Source organism: Rhipicephalus sanguineus, chromosome 2, assembly GCF_013339695.2.
Source record: "Rhipicephalus sanguineus isolate Rsan-2018 chromosome 2, BIME_Rsan_1.4, whole genome shotgun sequence".
In the NCBI taxonomy this organism is placed as follows: Eukaryota; Metazoa; Arthropoda; class Arachnida; order Ixodida; family Ixodidae; genus Rhipicephalus; species Rhipicephalus sanguineus.
In genome coordinates, this window is record NC_051177.1 from 134,972,380 (window position 1) to 134,992,841 (window position 20,462).

The 20,462-nt window shown below is 44.2% G+C and overlaps 1 protein-coding gene across 1 annotated transcript in view; it reads left to right on the plus strand.

Moving 5' to 3' along the window:
* LOC119383688 (uncharacterized) overlaps positions 1-20,462 on the plus strand; it is a 113,839-nt gene that overhangs the window by 79,220 nt on the left and 14,157 nt on the right. The window contains exon 2 of the mRNA XM_037651962.2: positions 11,858-11,974. Coding sequence (XP_037507890.1) covers positions 11,886-11,974 — 89 coding nt within the window. The 5' untranslated portion in view covers positions 11,858-11,885. The remainder of the gene's footprint in view (positions 1-11,857; positions 11,975-20,462) is intronic.

The following is a 20,462-nucleotide window of genomic DNA, read 5'->3' on the forward strand; positions in this document are numbered from 1 at the left end:
CATATGCACTACGATGAAATTATCCTGTGACGTGAATAGGAAGAGCACTGTCTGCACGATTATTTCAAAAGACATCACAGAGTAATGCCTAACAGCATCGGACGCGCATCATACCACAACGGACAGAATTCGAGGGAAGCGAAAGCGGACTCCATTAAAATGCGGCACTAAAGCCGTGGCTATGGCGCAACATCACATTATCCAAAGTATTATTACGCTTTCTGCTTCTGACAGGACTATAGACTTTAAAAAAGGCAGTAGGCACGTGGGACCAACAGAGCAAAAATATGCTGGATATCCAAGAACAAACCACTGCAGTCTTGTCTGCATGCCATAAATATGTGAAATTTAGACCAAGCTGCCTTAGAAGCGAGCGTTTTCGTTCCGTCACAGCAGCGCCAGTTCTTGGCAGGCTTAGTTTAAAACCTCTTTGTTCGGACCAGGCGGCGGCTCAGAGGACCGCAGCCTGCGTCCTCTATGCTTTTTTCTGCAAGCTGCATTGCGCCTGCCTGCATGTCGGTTAGGGTGACACGCCGTTAGCAAAACACTAATTACTAGGGGTGTGCGAATATTTGAAAGTTTCGAATATTCGTCGAGTATTACATTTGAAATATTCGTGTTCGCTTCGGAAATCGTGTATTCGAAAAGTTTCGAATAATCGATAACTTCGAATATTCGAAAAAATTCGAATATGCGATTCGATTATCATGCATAAAACAACTCGTCTTCCACATTTCTGCTGCGTTCGTATAGCTAAAAACGTTGCCGGGAGGAGCGATAAACATCGTAAGTACACGGAGGCACGATATCTGCCTGCGACGAGCGCCCCAGTACGTATGATTTATTGCGGGTGCATCTCCAACGTGCAGCGCTGTTGGCGATCATGTAACCGTGCATTTTCAATATTATGCGGCCGTAACGTGCCGCATTACCATTCGTTCACTATGCGGGACCACTTCTGAAGAAAGACAGTGACCCACGTGACTGGTGGCGGACTGTAGGCACCTCCTGATACCCCAGTCTGTCAAAGCTTTGCCCCATGTACCTCATATACCAGCCACTTTTGTTCCACGCGAGCGTGCCTTTTCAGTGGCGGGGGGGGGGGGGGTTGCGGGGGGGGGTGTCTCTGTTACAAGGGAGCGCCTGCTGCCTAATCATGTGGAGCCACTCATATTTCTTCATAATAACATCTAGTCATTACTTTCATTGTGCCGTGATATTTGCTTGCGTTGTGATGTGCATTGTGCTAGCCTGGACATTGTGTTCTGGAGATAGCAGTGTATGTTGTGTTGCCAGTCCAGCTGTTAATGTGTTTTTTTTTTTCAAATAGCTGCATGTTAAATAAAATATTGTTACTGTGGAGGCATTTTTTCTTTGATATTCGATATTCGATTCGATATTCGAAGGTGGATATTCGTATTCGATTCGTATTCGAAAAATTTGATATTTGCATACCCCTACTAATTACGTACAGAAGGGTTTCCGAATTCAGCCGCCTCGCTATTTTTCTCAATCTTTTTTTACCACTTCTTGTGGTTTCTTTACTAAGCTCTTCTATGCAAAATAATGGAGTAGCCGAGGTGATGTAAACCTCAACCCCTCCACAGTAAGCCGGTTAGAACAGAACAAAACACAACAGATCGATCGCACTTTATCATAACATTCTGAGAATCCTTGAAGGTTCAATAGTTGTGCCTCAGAAGGCGTGTTTGCTGAGCTGATAGCAACTGATGACACTATTTGATGTGTCTACTTATCCTTCGAACCCTTTGCATTTTAATGTTGCGGAAAATTGGAGAGGGAGACATTTACCGCTATGGTGGTGGTACTGGTGCGGAGGGTGGTCTGTAATGTAAGTAAAAACCGGGAATCATTCCACTTCAGCATTTTAGGGTACGTTAGCCAGGTTGTAAACAGAATATGAGCACCTCTATGTCTCGAAGAAAGGCGATCAACCCTCGCCCGCATGCTGAAGAGTTGTTTGCCTGCCTCCGAAGGAAAATCTTTGCGCACACGAACTTCGAGCTCGCGTTCCATGAAGCGCCTGCGATATTCTACAGAGGCGTTCATCAAATCGATCTCTTCTGACTGTGTTATATATATATCACATTCAGCAACCCTTCTCCCCGATCGGTGAAGTTGATGTTGTTCCGTCAAAGGCGAATAAAGTTACCTTTAAGCTCAACAATCATTTATTGCTTGCCCGTTTGCTGGTGGGTCTCGCTGTTTGTCGGCAGAAATCGTCAGGATACAAATTACTATTACTGACGGATTATTTTTATTGAAGAAACGCAAGGTCATCTTGTGTTAGCTTTGGTGTTTCTAAGCAACTGTTCATTCGTTCGTGCTGATGTGTTGTTTTGTGCCAGAAAAGTGTCCATTGCATTGTTATTTGCTTAATTTGTTTCAATTTTCTCTCAGCTTTTTTTTTCTGACTTGTTCATTTTAGTTTAAGCTCACCATTCTTTATTTTGTGCTGCATAACGCAGATAAATATGTTAGGTAAGGTGCCCCTCTCCATAGAAAACAAGTTCGAAGAGAGCAGAAATGAACAGCTTTATTAGCGCTTGAACTGCCACATTGATAGAAAGTATACAAGCCTAAAGATTTGTGCGAAATGATGCCCCTCTGAGACAGGAACAACCCGATTCTCCGATGCGTAAGGCTGTCAGCGCCTTCTTGTGGAAGAGACAAAAAGTACTTCAAGACAGCAAATATTTTTTCCAGTGACAAGGCTACCGAGTTTACTGCAAGAGACGCACAGCCGGCCTCCAGTTTCTGTCGGAGAAAAAGAGCAGTAACTGGGCACACGTAGACAAGCAAATTTAGTACAGGCTAAATATACATAACGTACGAAATGTTGGCTTAAGGCTAATGTAAAGTAAGCGGAAAATGTCTTTTAAAACAGCGCTCTATTCTGCCCTTCCTGATGCTAATGCTACTCGTGTGCACGTCAGCCAGAATCACGGCAGCAAACGCAGGAAATATAAATGCATGTCCAGTTCTCGTGCTTAAATTAATTTGCACCTCACCGGCTCTACATGCCGCGCATTCGTTATTTATAGCTGGTGGTGTTGGCATGGGGGAGTGGCAATGCCAGCGAGTGAAAAGGCGAATCCGAAAGTAAAACAGAATGTTAATTAGGCTTATGTAGTCGCCGTTAATTGGATGATTCTTTGCTGCAGGGCCGTGCTTCTTTCCTGCTTTCTTTTCCCAAATTAATTTCTTTAGCCTTGACCCCTGAGTCAGTGCAGGTCGAGCTGGAGCTGATCCGCGCAGGCGGTAAAGCTTATCCGAAAAGATAACAAATATTGACTGCGCTTCGACAATCAAAAGAAAGTTGAAGGCGCAGTATTCAGCATAGTCTTTCGTCGATCTCGCGCCCTAAATTTGTTGCGAAGTATCCAGTACCATCTTGCCCACCTATCCATTATATTCGATGAACACTGCATAAGACTGCAAGTTCGAAACGAGGTAAACGTTCATTCGAACCACATATTTTCCTGCAATGTTCCTGTAATATCCCAGTTTCCCGCAATAAGGAAAAACGCTCTCATGGAGCTCCAAACGTGACGATCTAGCCAGCGTAAGTGAATGGTGGCATTCATGTATGGATTTACCCGTACTTCCTCATATAGGTTAGAATTTATCTTTGCGAGCTTAATAGATTGTCATTTGCCGCAAAATGTGGTGGTATTAAAGGAACATTTGGTAATCATAATGCCTTTACGGAATGCCCTACACCATATTAGTTCATTGAAATAGGTTTGAGTTGTGTAGGCGTGTGTGTGTGTGTGTGTGTGTGTGTGTGTGTGTGTGTGTGTGTGTGTGTGTGTGTGTGTGTGTGTGTGTGTGTGTGTGTGTGTGTGTGTGTGTATTACCAAGCCGTATATATTGTAAATTAAGGACGACAAGATTTTTGGAAGGTACAGGAGTGAAGCGAGAACAAATCTGCATATTTTAGCGCGAGAGCCGTAGGTGTCTCAACAAGCGCCAAAATTATACGTCAGCGGCCTGATGACGGTAAATTACGACGTGATTTCATCATCGTATATCGTGATCATGACGCACCATACGGACAAAATTTTAACGTCATTGTGACGTCATCGTGACGTCAATACGACGTCACATAATGACGCCATCCCATGACACCACCGCTTTGGTCAAAGGATGGTCGATCACTAAGGCAATGCAAAACAAAGTTCTGCGCAGAAACCTTGCAACGCCTCTGATCCTGGAGGCAGCTGGGCTAGTCGACAGCTGGGCTAGTCGACAGCTGGGCTAGTTGGTAAGGTTCCTTAATATTTAAAGCAGCGCAAAAGATGGGACGAAAGGACAGAAGTTTACACAACGAAGCGTTCATTGGGTCAACTTCTGTCCTCTCGTCCCGTCTTTTGCGCTGCTTTAAATGTTATAATATCTCGTAGGTGCAAAAAGCTCTCGTGGGGTGGCAGGACACGGTCAATACATCCACTGAAAAGAAAAAGAAGACGGCTTTCGCCATCCAGTCGTCTTAGGCAAATGCATAAGGCACCCTTTGAGTTTTATTCATCTTTTTTTTTTACCACTGGTGGACAGGGCGCTGGCATCAGCTGCAAACCACGGCTACCTGGAATAAGGAAGTCACCCACCTCTGGGCGAAGAGAACGCGCGCCTGGTCACACAATAAAGTTTAATTCTCTCTCTCTCTCTCTCTGTTTCACAGTGGTCGCAGGCCAGAAGTTTCACCTAGCAAATTAGTTAAAATCTGCATAATTGACTCCTTTTTTGCATTTATTGTTATGCCAGAATGTTAGTAGCATCAGGTGTGATTTCCCATCTTGCTCTGGTCATTTGGAATTCCAGTGATGTGTAAACTTTCCGTGATATCCTTCTTACTGTTTGAAACGCCACAGCCCAAATCAAACTCTTTCAAAAATATATTGGGCGAAATGTCACCGTACTCAGCGAACGACAGAAAAAGCTGAATCTCTAAGACGTGCCGTTTAGCCTGTGGTATGGCATATGATAACGTAAACAGTCCACGTAGTTGTAATCTGACAGAACTAACTGTCACTGACTTGTAAACTGACTGGACTGGCGCTTTCGTTGGCTGAATGTGGCAGTTTCTATCGTTTCTTTTCCTTGGGGCCTTCTATCTCCTTCCACAACCCTCCCTACCAGCCAAGTCAAAAACCAAATGTAAGACGAAACGTTAACAACGGACCATCCCGGCTTTCATTTGCTCGTCAAAAAGCTACAAATGAATCTTTGACGCCATCTTACAATCATTATGCACAAATGCGTGGTTTACTAACAGCTTTATACTACATCGGAATGGATCCGTGTATTACCAGGGTGACTCTATATAAAAAACAACGAAGCTGCAGAAACGGTAATTATGACGTCGCCCGCTTGCTAGCACGAAATAGAACCTTTCGGCAGCCAAGCAAGTATTAGCGATGGCTTATGATTATTCCGCTTTATATTCGCGGTATTTACAACGCCATCCCCGGAGAACATGAGCGTCCCGATTTGAACGTCTTTTTTTCTTCTTTTTCAATTGCAAGCGCTTCTTCCAAGGCGGGGTTGAATGCGCAGGGCACATACTTTGACCGTTCCATTTATCCTTGTATTGTAAGCGAGGGGCAGCAGCGGCATCTGAAGCCTCGCGAGTCGCCCATGCACGATCCCCATATAGAAGCGCTAAACGTGCCTTCGCCGTGTAATCCAAGATGCGGTGGTGCCTACGATGACTTCGCAGTCTTCGTTATAAATGGTAATGATTTGCGCATCACGATCAGGCGCAACATCGCCCATAACTTTCTGTCTTTTGGCTGCAGAAAGAGCTTCGAAAGAAAATGAGCATCACGCGTGCGCACCACGCATAGCACCACGCACTTAAGCGCGTAGCGTTACGGAGCTATGTGAGCGACGCGGTTTAGACGCCACACCTTTCGTAAACACAGAACAGCGCTTGGATGACGTCATTCTCATACGTTTGCCTGGAGCACATCGCCTTTATGTACATTTTTACTACTTGTAAACTTGGAGAGCACATCCACAGAAAAGGCAGACCGCTGCAAAGTCTTCGCTGCAAAAACCAATAAAAAAATAACTTAATGCATGAACACGCGGGTATGAAGACGACCCATATATTGACCCTGAAAACTGTGCTATACGTTTCCGTATATTTTATTGCCGAGTCTACCTTCTTGAGTACACGCTATGGGAAAGTGACTCTTAGATTGGAGATTTTGTATGTTACGTCGTAAAGCAAGCTAGTTTGAACTTTATGCACCGAAAGGTTTATCTGCATCCTTTATATGTCAAATTATTTATAGGCTATAACTCCCTCTGAAAAAGAAAAAGAAAGATACCGCGTTTCTCAGTTTTCTCCTGCAGTGACACTCCAGGCCTGACTTTCTTGCATAGTACTCACTCGTATCTGCCTCCTTACGCCAATTTCAATGAAGAAGCTTAAAAATGCAAGATCGGTTCTATTAGAAGCGTTCTTGTTCGTAAACTGGAATGAGAGCCGATGCTACAATATATATATATATATATATATATATATATATATATATATATATATATATATATATATATATATATATATATATATATATATATATATATATATATATAGTTGCAGCAAGGAAGTCACGTTGGCCCCGGTAGAATAAGGAACAAGAGAGAGTACGACGCACGTTGGTTCTTGCGGTATGTTTACTGACGTTTCGGCTGGTGACCAGCCGAAACGTCAGTAAACATACCGCAAAAACCAACGTAAAAACTAGTAAACAAGTAAACATACCGCAAAAACCAACCAACCAACAGAGAAAATATCCAAAAGCAAATTTACAAGTTGCCCTAGATGCAAGTGTATTGAGATGCAATGTACAACGCTTGGCAAAAGTGTAAATATTATTGGCGCATGAGAAAAATAATCACGTGCTTACATCGCATTCAAAGAGGCTCGCCTGAAAAAAAAATTCCGACGAAGCAAACGTGATTTGGCAAGCTGCGGTGCGCTTCCGTAATTCTAGCAGGCGTGCGTCCACTCACAGTCTTTTGTCTCAACCATCCACAAGTTCAGTGCATTCGTCTGACACGTGCTGAATCTAACCAAACTGGGGCACTCGCTCTTGAAGAAGGAACCCGAATTCCTTCAGGCACCTCACAGCGGCTTGGCTTGCATGTTTCCACGGAATTACATTGAGAATACCACGTGTTTTAGGCCACTTGTCTAGGCATAATCTCCGTTCATTCGATGTCGACACTGCTCGTTGCGCGACACATTCTTAATTAACACAATCAAGAATGAGCCGGCCAGCCATTTACCCAGAGCCGGAAGTCTTCGAAGTGAACTACTCTGTAATTACCGGCGCATTCAGGCTCTGGTTTCGAGCGACTTGTAATACAGCACACACAGCAGCCAACACTGTATTCCCAGCGGAGAGGTCTCCAAACATTTAATGGCGGCGTAAAGTTAGCATGTACATGCTAACTTTACATGTACATGCTAACAAAAATAAATGCATGTTTGCTCTTGTTATGCGCTCTCAAGAATTAGCTAAGGTAGCAAAATGGTAGCGCCATGAAAATCATGGAGGACCCTTGAAAAAAGATCCATTGTGAAGCAACTCGCGGAGAAGAAATGAGGGCCTACTTCACCCGGATGGATTTGTTAACCGCAAACATAATATTAAACGAGCGCACGCGCTCAGTTCCAAGCAAACGGTGAGTGCACTTTTGTGACGGTGCCATGCAAAACATTGATGTGCAAGTTAAAACACCCCAAGTGGTCAGGAATACTAGGGAAAAATTCCGCAATGGTCTGTCTTGTAATCGTATGGTTGCTTATACCAGTAATGCACAATTTAGTTTTCTGTTTAGTGGGAGACAGCATTTCATATAAAGAAAGGTGGGTTAATACCCCTGTCACACGGCCACCACCGAACTTCGTTAAACTCCATCAATGTAAAACTCCATGAGGGAGTTAGACGGTGATGGAGTTGTGCCCATGTCACACGGCAATTTTACGAGCTTCGGACAGAAGCCGCAAGGGGTCCATTAGGCGCTGCTGCACCTACGTCTGCATGCAATATTTCGCGTCTAATCACGCTGAAAACATTCTCAATGGTATGTGTGATTATAAAAAGTATAATTTGATCACATCGACAAAAAACTTTTTTTTTGTCTTTATCACATAAACGTGTACCTGCAAGCATGTTGGCAGTAATTTTGACAGGAGTGCTGGCAACACTGTACGTTTGTTTTGGTACGCGTCTTTTCTGCGCGTACCGATTGTCAAACACGATGCAAGTTGTCGCCGAGCTCTTTGAAGTTGCGCTACCACCCAAATCACGTTGTCCTTTCCAATATCAGCTGGGTACAGGTCTCACGTCCAGTCCACGAAGCCTTTGCTGCGGATGGCTCCCACGACAGTCCGCGTGTACTGCCAGTACGAGTGCCGGCGTCGACGGAGAAGGAAGAAAACCCGCGTCACTCGACTGCTATGACTATTGGTAGTGCTGAAGTAGAATGAAGAGCACCGCAATAAGAAGGAAACGAGATGCACAGACGTAAACACAACGGTGCACACGGACTCGGGGACACTTATTCAAAATGGCGGCACGACGACTTTTCGCGAGGCATGGTGCGGAGAGTATGTGCACTTATACGCGTTTTTTTTTTTCCATTAAACGCAGGTTATGACTGGAATATGCAGTGAAATAACTTTCAATACTAATGAAATTCATTATTGTGTTGACTGCGGCTGTTTTGTGCTTGCGGTTTTTTGCGTAACTACAGATTACTGGGGACGAGAGTACTCCATTCCGCCGCTAATGGAGATCGCCGATGTCCCTTTGCGAAACGTTCCGTTTAACTTCCTTGACGTAAGGGAGACCGTGTGACACGGACCGCATCTCCGTTGACGTAACGACGAGGGAGTTGCACGGAGTTAACGGGTGCCCGTGTGACAGGGGTATTAGATTTACCTCGTAAAGAAAGTTTGGCAAAAAAAAATATCAATCAAATCACTGCTAGGTTTAGCGTTCACTGTATCGTTTTTACTTCCATAATGACAAGTTGTATTCCGGCAATTTGTGAAGAAGCATAGCGATTTGTATAACTTGATTAAGACTAAGTTGTCGGCTCAACAGGCTACGTAAGAAGCAAGAAGTTGGAAATGTGGTCGAGGTACTGTCGGTTTGCAAAAACTCAGCTGCATGGTTTTATTAAGCAGGAGTTCATAATTAAATAAGTTTGATGTCACTGTGTATGGCGTCATCATCAGTATGGCATCATCAACGTGATAAAAGCCTACGTAGATTTCCTAAGCGTGAGTGAAGTTGCTTTTCGGAAAATGTTATTTGATGGAAGTGTGCATAAAGCTCGAGTTTGCAGAAAAGCATGGTTACAAAAAAATAATTAACAGAACCGCGGCATACTACTCTAAGCAGGATGCTGAGCGTAATTTCAGAAATGCTCTTAGCCTTTCAAGCAACATGTACGTAATGCGTCTTGTGTGCCAGACATCATCTTCCCTTAATCACGCTGGAATGCAAAGCGCAGAACATAGTGATAATAATTCGTACGTTATGTAATCCCAGTGGCAACGTCTTTAATTTTACTTCCTCACTTCATCCCCTGACGGAGAGGATCTCGTAACTTTCAAGAAAACTTTCAGGTGTTCATCACCCCTCGCATACCTTTCACCTCGAACACCTTTCAGGTGTTCATCATTCCCTCGCATACTACATGAAAGCATGCTTTCAGGTAGTATGCGAGGGATTACTGGTCAGCTGCCAGCTCGTAATAAGTTCACGTGCTACGTGACGCCAACAAGGCAGAAAAAGAGTGTTCCACACTCGCCGTCATAGCTACTGGCGGCGCTGACTGACGCTCCCACGTTTAAAATGCACACATATACCCCATAAAGTGGACGGGGGGATGGCCGCCGCGGTAGCTCAGTTGGTAGAGCATCGGACGCGTTATTCGAAGGTCGCAGGTTCGGTCCCTGCCTGCGGCAAGCTATCTTTTCGTCCACTTTTCTTTCTTCACAATTACCTTACATTACTAAAGACATCGCCTATACTTTCCTTGGCATTATTGTCTGTTAGTTCTCATTAATACAATATGTTTGCCGCTCATCGCCATCGTAGACAAGGCTTTCTGAGGTCCTCGCAGTTGGCTAAAACAAGCATAAGAACAGAAAGTGGCTGCCGTACATATATAAAACTGATGGGAATTTGTACATTCGTACAATAAATCACCTTCGAAATTGTGGAGGCGATTCAAGCACGTTTGCGAAAATTTTAATGAAACGAAACATTTTTGAGCAATAAATCATTGTGATCTTTGGCACAGAACGTAGCCTTTTTTTTATTGGCGTAATTATTCCCTTTTTTGTTAAAACATGGGCGTTAAAGCACTGCCGCTGACTTCGGCTGAACTGGCACGCACAACCTGCTCATTACGTCGCATTGCGATTCAAAAGGCTCAACCTCTCATTTGCTTACGGCGTGGAAAGAACGCATTCCGAGTGCCACGCTATAGGACGTCTTGTGGGACGCGACACAATCGATGCCGCATTTTTCGCGCTGCCGTTTTAACTGCGCAGCAGTTTAAGGAACCCCGTCGTCGTCGTCGTCTCATGTCTTACGTTGTTGTCACGTTCGATACACATAAGCCGAGCAGGCTTCACATTTGGAACGCCAGCTCGCTCTTTCCCGTGAACGGGAGCGTCACCGAGGGACTAATTTGACTGTCCGAGGCAGCAAAACGACAGCGAAACGCCAGCACCGGGAGTTAGACGCAGCGCGTTTGGAGCACCGAACAGTAGCAAAACTGTAGAAAGGCGACCAAAACAGAAAATAGACAATCGCAAAACAAATACCGTGATCATAAGAAAAAAAGAAAGCGATCACGATAGAAAATACCACATAATCACGTGAAAAGAGCAGAAAATAGCGGAAAAGACCACATAAACACGATAAAATACCACAAAACTACAGTCGTATATACTGTGTGTATTACACCTCCATTGCCTGTTGTTTTGTTTCATTTACCCATTTGAAAAATGCTTTGCTATGGAATTGAGCCTGAATTTGTTGTGTCTTTAGTGTGTGTGTGTTGTAAATTATTGTAATCATCTTCCCGCATATATATATTTTTTGAGTGCCATTATTACATTTTCTTCCTGTATTGTATCCCACCCTGCTAAAACCCCGGAAAGGGTTGCAGTACCAATAAATAAATAAAAAAAATAAAAAAGTTCAGATAAACACAAGAAAATCACACAATCTCCCGCTAAAGGGGACCATGAGGCGATGCGAAGCAGTGTTTTGGCATGTAGAGCCCGCGTTTCAGAGGTGGAGTGGTGAGGGGGAAATGGGAGAGGGAAATGGAGAGGGGGAAAGGAGAGGGTGGGGAATGGGAAGGGGAGAGGTGATGTAGAGAGGGGGAGGAGAGAGGGGGAAAGGGGGAGGGGAGGAGAGAGGGTGAAAGGGAAGGGGTGGGAAAGGGGAAGGGGAGAGGTGATGTGTTAGAGGGGGAGTGGAGATGGGAAGTGGTGAAGGTTTGCGCATGCGCAGTAAGGGTGGTCACGCCGCACACCACCACCACCACCAACACCACCACCGGATTGAACTCCGCTATAAGATGCTTCACATCTAATAAACAAAAGAGAAACGCAGCCGAATCAATGCTCCACCGTTTGTATAGCTTTCACTTGGGGTGGAACTGGCTTTAATTGCTTTTTTCTTTGTCTAGAGTATGCTTCAGCGTGAAACACGAATGATATGGGTTGTATTTCTTACGGGCGCCTGCGTGGCTGGAGTAGGCTGACAGTTTTGCCTTCTCTTCGCAGAAACTCCAAGACGCGACCGAGCGACCTCATGATGGCAGGCAGCAAGCTAACCCTCCTGGTATTTTTATTCGCTGTGGTCCTACTGCCGGCAATCGTCCACTGCAGGTCCCTCTTCCAGTGAGTGCACTTTCACATATCATTCCAACTTATCAGGCATCCATGTTTTATCCGATAGCACTGCCGTCTGAAATCTTGTGCATTTTTGGTTTCTTTTTTAAAGTTTATCATAAAATGTATTAATGCACTCTTGAAAATGGTAGTGAATATTTAGTAAATTTATCTATTTACTAGCTTCCAGGTCATTTTCAGGCTTCTTAGGTTCACTTTACCAGCCAGCGTCTAGTGAAGCTACTAAATGTTGCCGTTAACAGCAAGGGAAGTTTTTTTTTTTTTTACTGTTTTGAACTTGGTAACTACTAAGCCACTTCTATGGTGTGGCATGTTTCGTAGATGGCTATACGGCAGAAGTTTTAGTGAGACTGTCACTCGTTTCTGCACCGGAGTAACAGTAGTAGCCGATATTAGAATATTTCCCTCATATAATACTCAACAATATACATTCGCGGAAATAAATCGATCGATTTCCGCAAGTATTGCTGCAAATACCAGCATAAATCGTCACCGTTACTTTTAATTAACAGGTATATATAGATGTCTGATATCAATGACTGATATCGCATGCTACAAAAAAACCCAACATATAAATAAAGCGTTTATTACCCCGTTCGAAAAACGCTAGGTCATCATGACGTAATATCCTATGGTCTACACGTTAAGCCTCACATTCAAAACTAATAAAAAAAGCTTTTGTGTTTATAGAGCGTTTATAAACATTTGATGTGTGGATACTTTAGGGCGACTTATTGTGACTGCTAAATAATCACAATTAAAGCAAATTAGTAGTAATTTAGCGAATCATAAGACTAGCGGATATATAATATATATATATATGCACACACACACTACAATTGATCACATTAGCACTACATTTCAGAAACTTGGAATTAGCATTTCTAGCGCGGTAATTAATTTCGGCTTTATTTTTGCTTATTTTAATTTCTGCTGCTATTCCAGCTTTCCGCTCTTTTAACAATGTTTCAGCTCATTAGGCAAGTTTGCACCAACGTCAGCAAAATGGAGTGTCCTGTCGCCTAAGATCGCCAACAAATAGTCTTAAAAGAAAGCATGCGCGTTCCTTTGTCATCAGCCAGCTTGCAGGAATGAAGGAATCCAGTAATCAATACTGAAGTAAATTGGAAATCCTGTGTCAACGACAGGAAGGGCTATCCTCAGTCAGCGTGACAAGACGTGGGACTGTGGTGGCCGGTCGCTCCATGCAGCGGCGTGCATTGCTGTACGAGTGCGGATATTCTTTTTTTTTTCTTTCTTTTGAACGCGCTGCTGGCTGGTGTATTCCGTTATGGAGCATAGTGGTTAAGTCATGTTGAGCAGTTGGGTTTGCACAACCTGCGTGATATTTCAAAAGGTTGCCGGCGACAAGACCCTACGGGCGAAGTGGGTTGTGCCGCTTGTCGCGCCAACATGTCTCCTTCCGAACATTCGGGGCATTGCTCAGCGCGTCATAAAAACTCGTGTCTTGCGATGAGCATATACATCTCTCGATGGATTTTGAAGTAGCCTCTGGCGCAAGGTCGCGAGCACGGAAGCGGAAGCCTGATGCGGTGCCGACAATTTTTGACCATTTGGAGTCGCTAGTACACTGTAAACCACTTTACACCCGTATGGGTGTAACTTGGTGTCTATAACTCACACCCCTACACCCCAAAAAATAGGTGTACCAAGCAGGATTACACCTATACAATGGGTGCAATTTCAAACTTTCACCCAATGGGTGTAAAAGCATATTACACCCAAATGAAAAAAAGGGTGTAGGGTGTAAAAGCACATTACACCCAAACGAGAAAAAGGGCGTTCGGGTGTTTATGCACAATTACACCCAAACACCCAGGCAAAAATTTCCATAATTCGAGTGGTTCCCCCCTCCCAGTTGGCTCCCATTGAAACGCTAGAAAGCTTACCCTTTAGCTAGTCCTTTCAAGGGCGCATGACCTATTATAGTGGCTCCTGCCACAGAGGGAAAATCTTGGCAGCAGCACAGATTTTATAATGCATATGAAGCACGGCATATATGGCCCTTACATATACATGCAATCGTGACTGAATACAAAGTTATTACCTAAAATGTGCTGACACATATTGCAAGATGTTCACACAGTTATCCAATAGTACAAAATAAAGTCAAGCTTTAATAAACACAGAGCTCGTACATTCGAGACAAATTCTACGGTATTCAATGACCTTTCTCGAGTGTGCGGAGCGGCATCGCGTATGCCGCCAAACAAGGAGCACAAATAACATGGAGCACAAATGATCAAGGCGTTTGTGTCAAAATATGAAGCAAGGGCGTTATTTCCACTTCATAATGAGGAATTCAATTTAACATGCTTCATTGTAACACAGCCGTATAGTGCAGTATGGGTCTTAGAACAAGCTACACCCGTGCGAGTGGGGTGTAATAGATGAAACCGCCCTCGAAAGGATAGCAGTTACAGGGAGAAGCACAAACGAACCTTCTCTGTCAGCCCCCTTGGGGCACTACAGACACTTGGTCCCTTTGGGCACACCCCAGAATGAATTTTCCCACTGTAGTTGCCCTTCCCAAGAAGGGAAATATTGGTGCCACTTCTTATACCTGCACTCATGCTGTTGATAAAATAAGGTGCTATCATCTTAAATGGGCTGCATAACATCAGTGTATGTGTTTGAAATCAACTGGAACACACAAGGTACGGTCTGGTCGTTCTCCTGTTAAGGAGATAGTTCAGAAATGTGCAATCCCTTGATGAGAAAGTGGATTGATAAAGTTTCAAAATTCCAGCAGTGCCCACACCATTGTGCCTGTTGTCGACTTTCTTAGTAGGGTAAACACTGCCATCACACAGCTGTAGCTGATACACGAGCAGGGTATCAATGCTCCGTGACAACTCACGCAACATTATAAGGACTCAGAACGTCGTTTTCCACAGCAGGCCTCCATATTATCTCTTTTCTGAGAAAGTACATGAGTAAAGTAGAAAACTGTGCACATTGCTGGAATTATGAAATATTTACCACTTTCTCAAGAGCAATAGATTGTGGCTCCAACACAAAAAAGTGAGCAATCGGGCCATGACGCGCACGTCGCAGCGCATGCTAAATGCGGTAATATGCAGGAAATGCATGGGAATAGGGACGTTATGACAACGACAGCACTGCAGAAGCATTACCTACATAACAAAAGTGGAATCAAATTTTACACGGGCATGTTCAGAGAAATTTAAAGATTATCCCTTTCCAAGCAAAGACAACAGAATCATTGGTAATTGAATAAAACGAGTATTTATTTCTTTAAAAAAATATTGACAAAACCTAAAGCTTGTCATATAGCTCAAAAATAAATTTTAAAACAATATTCGATGCACTGATTTCACTGACAAGTACTAGCAGTTTTGTTAAGCTAAAGTTTCAATAGCAAAAGATCTCAATTATTAAAACTACTGCAAAAAAGTCACAAAGTCCTTTGAATATAAAAACTAAGCCAATAACCACAAAGTGGAATGACCTGCGAGAACATGTTGAAATCGGCAGACAAAATGGCTTGTATTAAAATGTCACAAGAAAATGAGCAAGAAATTGAAATGAAATACTAGTACCGCCATAGTATTCGTTTCTGTATAATGTAAAACAAATAACTACTCGTTACCATATGAAAATATAACTTTATGACTTAAGCTCGAGTTAATCACAGGTGGCGACATACTTTAAGCAGAAGCTAAGGCCTATTTTCTAGGCTTTCTTGAAAATGTTCAGGAGCTTTACTACTTGTGTCCTCGGAGTCATTACCCACTGGCCAAGAAGGAGCCATTCAACAGCGACGAGAATGTTGAACACCTTGTGATGGCAGTCGATATTCAACCGCCAATGTGCTGCCATGAGTGCAGCTACTCATTCTTCGGCATTGGACACACTGAAGAGCAGTTCTTTGTACACAGGGAGGAAAAGCTTGCTTGCATAGGGAAGATCGGGGCCATCGTACACAATGCAAGGTGTTATTGGAACGCTCTCTCCCTGCATGATAAAAAATAAAAAGATCATTGTCTGGAAAGCGCTACGCAGACTTCAATTATTTGTTTCAGTAAATAACAGTTTCTGTACCGTGTACTATCGTGAGTAATATGGGCTCGAACATGCAAGCACGTGGAAAATAGCCTTAAAACTGAGATAGGGTGATACGTGGATGGCGTTGCCGAAACTGGAGGGGATAGGGGGGGGGGGGGCGCTGTTCCGCTGACTGTTGGTACTCCCGCCTCGCTAGCGTTGCTGCGAGATGTCGGCTGATTGCGTGCCAATGACCGCTAGCAATGATAACAAAATAAATAAATGAGGCGCGGAAAAATCCTCAGCCGACACCGCCGCGCTCGCATGTTCGAGCTCATATTGCTCACGATAGTACCATTCAAACATGAAGCTCATAAGATGCCCCATATGGAACTGGAGAGAATTAACAGCTTTTCTACGTGCAATTAGCTTGTTTGGGAAAGAGAAAGTACTATTTGACAAATATCATCCGCATTTTTAAAGAAAAAGGAGCATTCTTTGGTGGCATGAAGGATTCCTGCACATCGATAAAAAGCATATAAAACAAAACTATGCACAAGGACTTCTCTTCAAGGCTGCAACTTGCAGCCTTGAAGATGATTGGAGAATTTAAAATCTCTTATAAATCATTAGGCTTGTCTTTTACCAAATAATATTATTGGAGGTGGTCGTGCAAACTGCGTTTTTTAATGTTTGTACACGTAAAAGTATTTAGCGAAGTTACAACGCCAAAGCGAGGCGAGGCGCATATAACTCTTAATAACCACAACAAAATAATGAAAGCTAGACATAATGGAAACAAACAGAATAAAATAAATTGTGCTCGAACGCGGGCACTCAGGCGTACGCACGAAGGGGGGAGGGTGCGCCCACCCTAGTCAATTCAGACAGAGGGGGGGGGGGGCGCAATGTCTGCCCCCATACTTTGACTTTTTAGTAAGGCGGGGGGAGGGGGGCAGCGATTAACCTTCCTACTTCCCTCCCCCCTGATGGGGAACCCTGCGCACGTCTAAGTGCACACTGATGCTCGAGCACAGTTCAGGTATTTAAGGCGATTCGGCCACACATAGACATGAAAAATTCATTCGAACACAAGTCAAGTTTAACGAACGGCTCCCCGTGCACGGGTGCCGGCATTATCAGGAAACCTATGTTACGGATGAATTAAAACATCGGTACGAATTTAACGAAACTGAATGTATTAGCACTTAGGCGAGCTTCGCGCGGCGTACCTAAAACGAAGCAACATGCTGCGTTAAAATGACCCACACGCATCAACCCGAGCATCACGGTAGTTTTAGCGCACAAAACGAACACGGACGGAAAAGAACGACGCGGACACCACGTCGTTGTTTTCTGTCCTGTTTCTTTTTTTTTTTTTCTTGTGCGACAAAAAATGCACTTGAATTACCAACAGGCCGAAGCATACGCGCCTTAGACACGCTTGACGCTTAGAGGTAACAGGCGCCGTCACAACCCAACTATTCTTAAATCAAAATAGTGGTTCATCGAGAGCGGGGCCCCCTTCCAACACCACCGCCGACAGGCGGGCACCGCCACAACTGCGTTCAAATCCCCCTCCGAATCACAGCCGCGCATGCGCACACTGCTTTCAACACCAAACAAAGCAAAGCCTGCCCGCGCCTAATGTCACACAACTTTGCCTTCATCCCGATGAAACAATGCACTCACATATGCTCGCTACGTTAACAAATGCTCACCGATCGTCAACCAGTTAAGAAAAGCATAGTTAACGGCATTAGATCGCGCTCTCGGAGTTAACAAAGCGCTGGCCGTAGCAACGTGATAGTGGTAGTACATACCGTTTCAGTTCGAGTGCTCCACGATATGAAGCTGCAGGTCTCCCTTTGAGTATAGTGCATCTTCGTAATAAGCAGCACTGGCAGAAGGTAAAGGACGAGCACACAGAGCAGGCACACTTCAAACAACCGAAACACCGACTGCAAAACTCGACCGATCGGGAGGCGACGCACAAGACACGCAGAAAACGATGGAGTCCGGCGGCTTGTCTGAGCGCGTTGCATAAGTCACGTGGTGATAGAGCTGTTCCGCGCGCTGCGCACGCGCGGCGGCCGCGGCAGCCGCGGCGGCTGCGCCGGCCGAGGAGGTGGCGCCCCGGCCGTTGTTGGGTCGCGTGGGCGCAGCTTTCTTTCTGCGGCAGTGTTATGTTTTGTTATGCTTTACACAGTGTATTCGAATCGCAGTAAGCTTTGCGACGACACAGTAAGGGCTGCATGACTACAAGCAGGGCTTAAAGTCTCCCTTCACTGGACGGGGGGCCCTCACAAAGCGGCAATATATATGTATATATATAATCTCAAAGAAAAGATCGCCTAGCAGCGATCTTTTCGCCGCTAAACTGATGCTGCTGTGGTCTCAGCGGCTCTGCTACGCGCAGATCGTGAGTTGTTGGAAGGCGGTGGGAGCTGTCATAGCGAAGAATAAACGCAGGTTTTCTCGATATATCGGTCAAGATCCACTTTCGCGGTCGTATTATCCAGTTTTGGCAAAAGTGTGATGGTATTAAACGCATGAAAATGCAATATTTTCAAGGGATGTTGGCAGGAAATAAAAAAAGGAGAACGTATTAGGCTGAAAAACGTATTATGCAGAATCGTGTCAACGAGATTTCACTGTATATGTATGCTATAGATTAAGCGTTAGGAGAGGTGTTTGCGATGATCACAGTGCAGTGAAGCCAACTATCTCTAAACTGAACAAATGCTTATGAATGCTAAACAAATACATATATTATTCCGAATGTATTTCGGGCATTCATTCAACGTGTCAATCCAATCAAGCAATAAATAAAATTATTTTGCAAACGATTTCTCAAAAATAAATCGTGATGTAAAGGCTTAAATATATGTGAGCTCAAAATAAGTAACATCAGTTGACTCACTGCATTCAGAACCTCAGGCACGACAATGCTATATTTTATTTTCACTACCACTTGCCTAATAAAGTAGGCAAAATACATGCGTCTTTGTAATTACAGCAGACTTGTGATGCACTACTAAAAGAATGAAAATTCAGTGGCAAGCTTAGCAAACCAATGTGAACCATTACTGATTCACGAGCAGGTAGCTTCACACTCAGGTGCCTCGTGAAACAGTATCCTGTGCCAAGACGCTCTGTCGAACAGGGTTGTGACCCGTGGTTTCAGGAGGCGTTGCCCGTGGTGTTCAGTGTCTCAGTTAATTGCATTCAGCAGTACAACGATACCTGTTTACACCTATGGGTCAATTCAGTGCGTGAATTGACCCATAGGTGTAAAATTCAAAGAACACCCATGGGTGTTTAACAGAACATACACCCATTGTACACCCAAAAACAAAAAAAGGGTGTGCGAAGGGTGTGCAAAGAAGACATTACACCCTTTCGGATAATATTGACAGAAAAAAAGGGTGTACGATAGGTGTTTTATCGCAAATACACCTATAAGGGTGTGAAACGGTTTGCAGTGTACCGGAACGTTCCGCTTTAAAATAAAGCTGAAAGCTGTCACCAATTAACAAAATTTGTGGCCATTAGCTTCATATGTTTCACGATTATCACTACCAGATTCCGCACAAAGCAAGCAACTAAACTCTCTCGGGCTCTTGTGTCGATGCATAGACGTGTTGAAACCGCACGCTTGCGCTGGCTTGCTCTGTAGCATAGGAATTTGAAGGTACAAACTAGCTACTTGAAAGTAAGAAAGTAAACGTGCGAGCACATGACCAGCGACAATACTGGTATTTTCTAGCGCACTGTTATAGGCGAGATCATGCTCGGTTAGCGCTGTGGCTCAGGGCACGTTCTTTGTGTCTTTAACTTGAAAGAATGCATTCGAATCCATAGCGCTGCCGGTTGTGTGCGCGCTTCTGTGAAGTGTAAACCGCTGGGAAATAGCCATTGACCAAAAGCTGCACCAGAGGCCTCTAAACCATACGAGCAATTCACAGCTGCTGCAAAGGGGGGGGGGGGGCTATGACTCATCGCTGTTTAATTAACGAGGTGCAGGCTCGAGCAGTGAAAGCACCAGTCAAGCTCTGCAACAAAGTACCGAGCAGACAGCTTCGGGAGTCCCAATCACAGTATCATGTCACGTCATTCTGCAACGGCAGCCGTTCTTCGGGAGATCTGTCAGAGTTTCGGTCACGTGGAAAAGAGAGCTGAATAAAGCTACATACGGCTGCGATAAGCTTGGGAAAATTGTGGCTCTATTATCTGTATTCGCAAACACATTACACGCCCGACAGTACATAATGTTTTCGATGTTACAGGGCAATCACTTTATTATGAGTGACAGACTAACTTTTAAAGCCAGCTTACTAACGCACAGCTGCACGAATGGTATGTAAAGAAAGACTTATACCTCTACGAACCTTAGTCTATTATGATGATGGCGACAGTGCAACGCAAAACGTAAGCAGGTTATAAA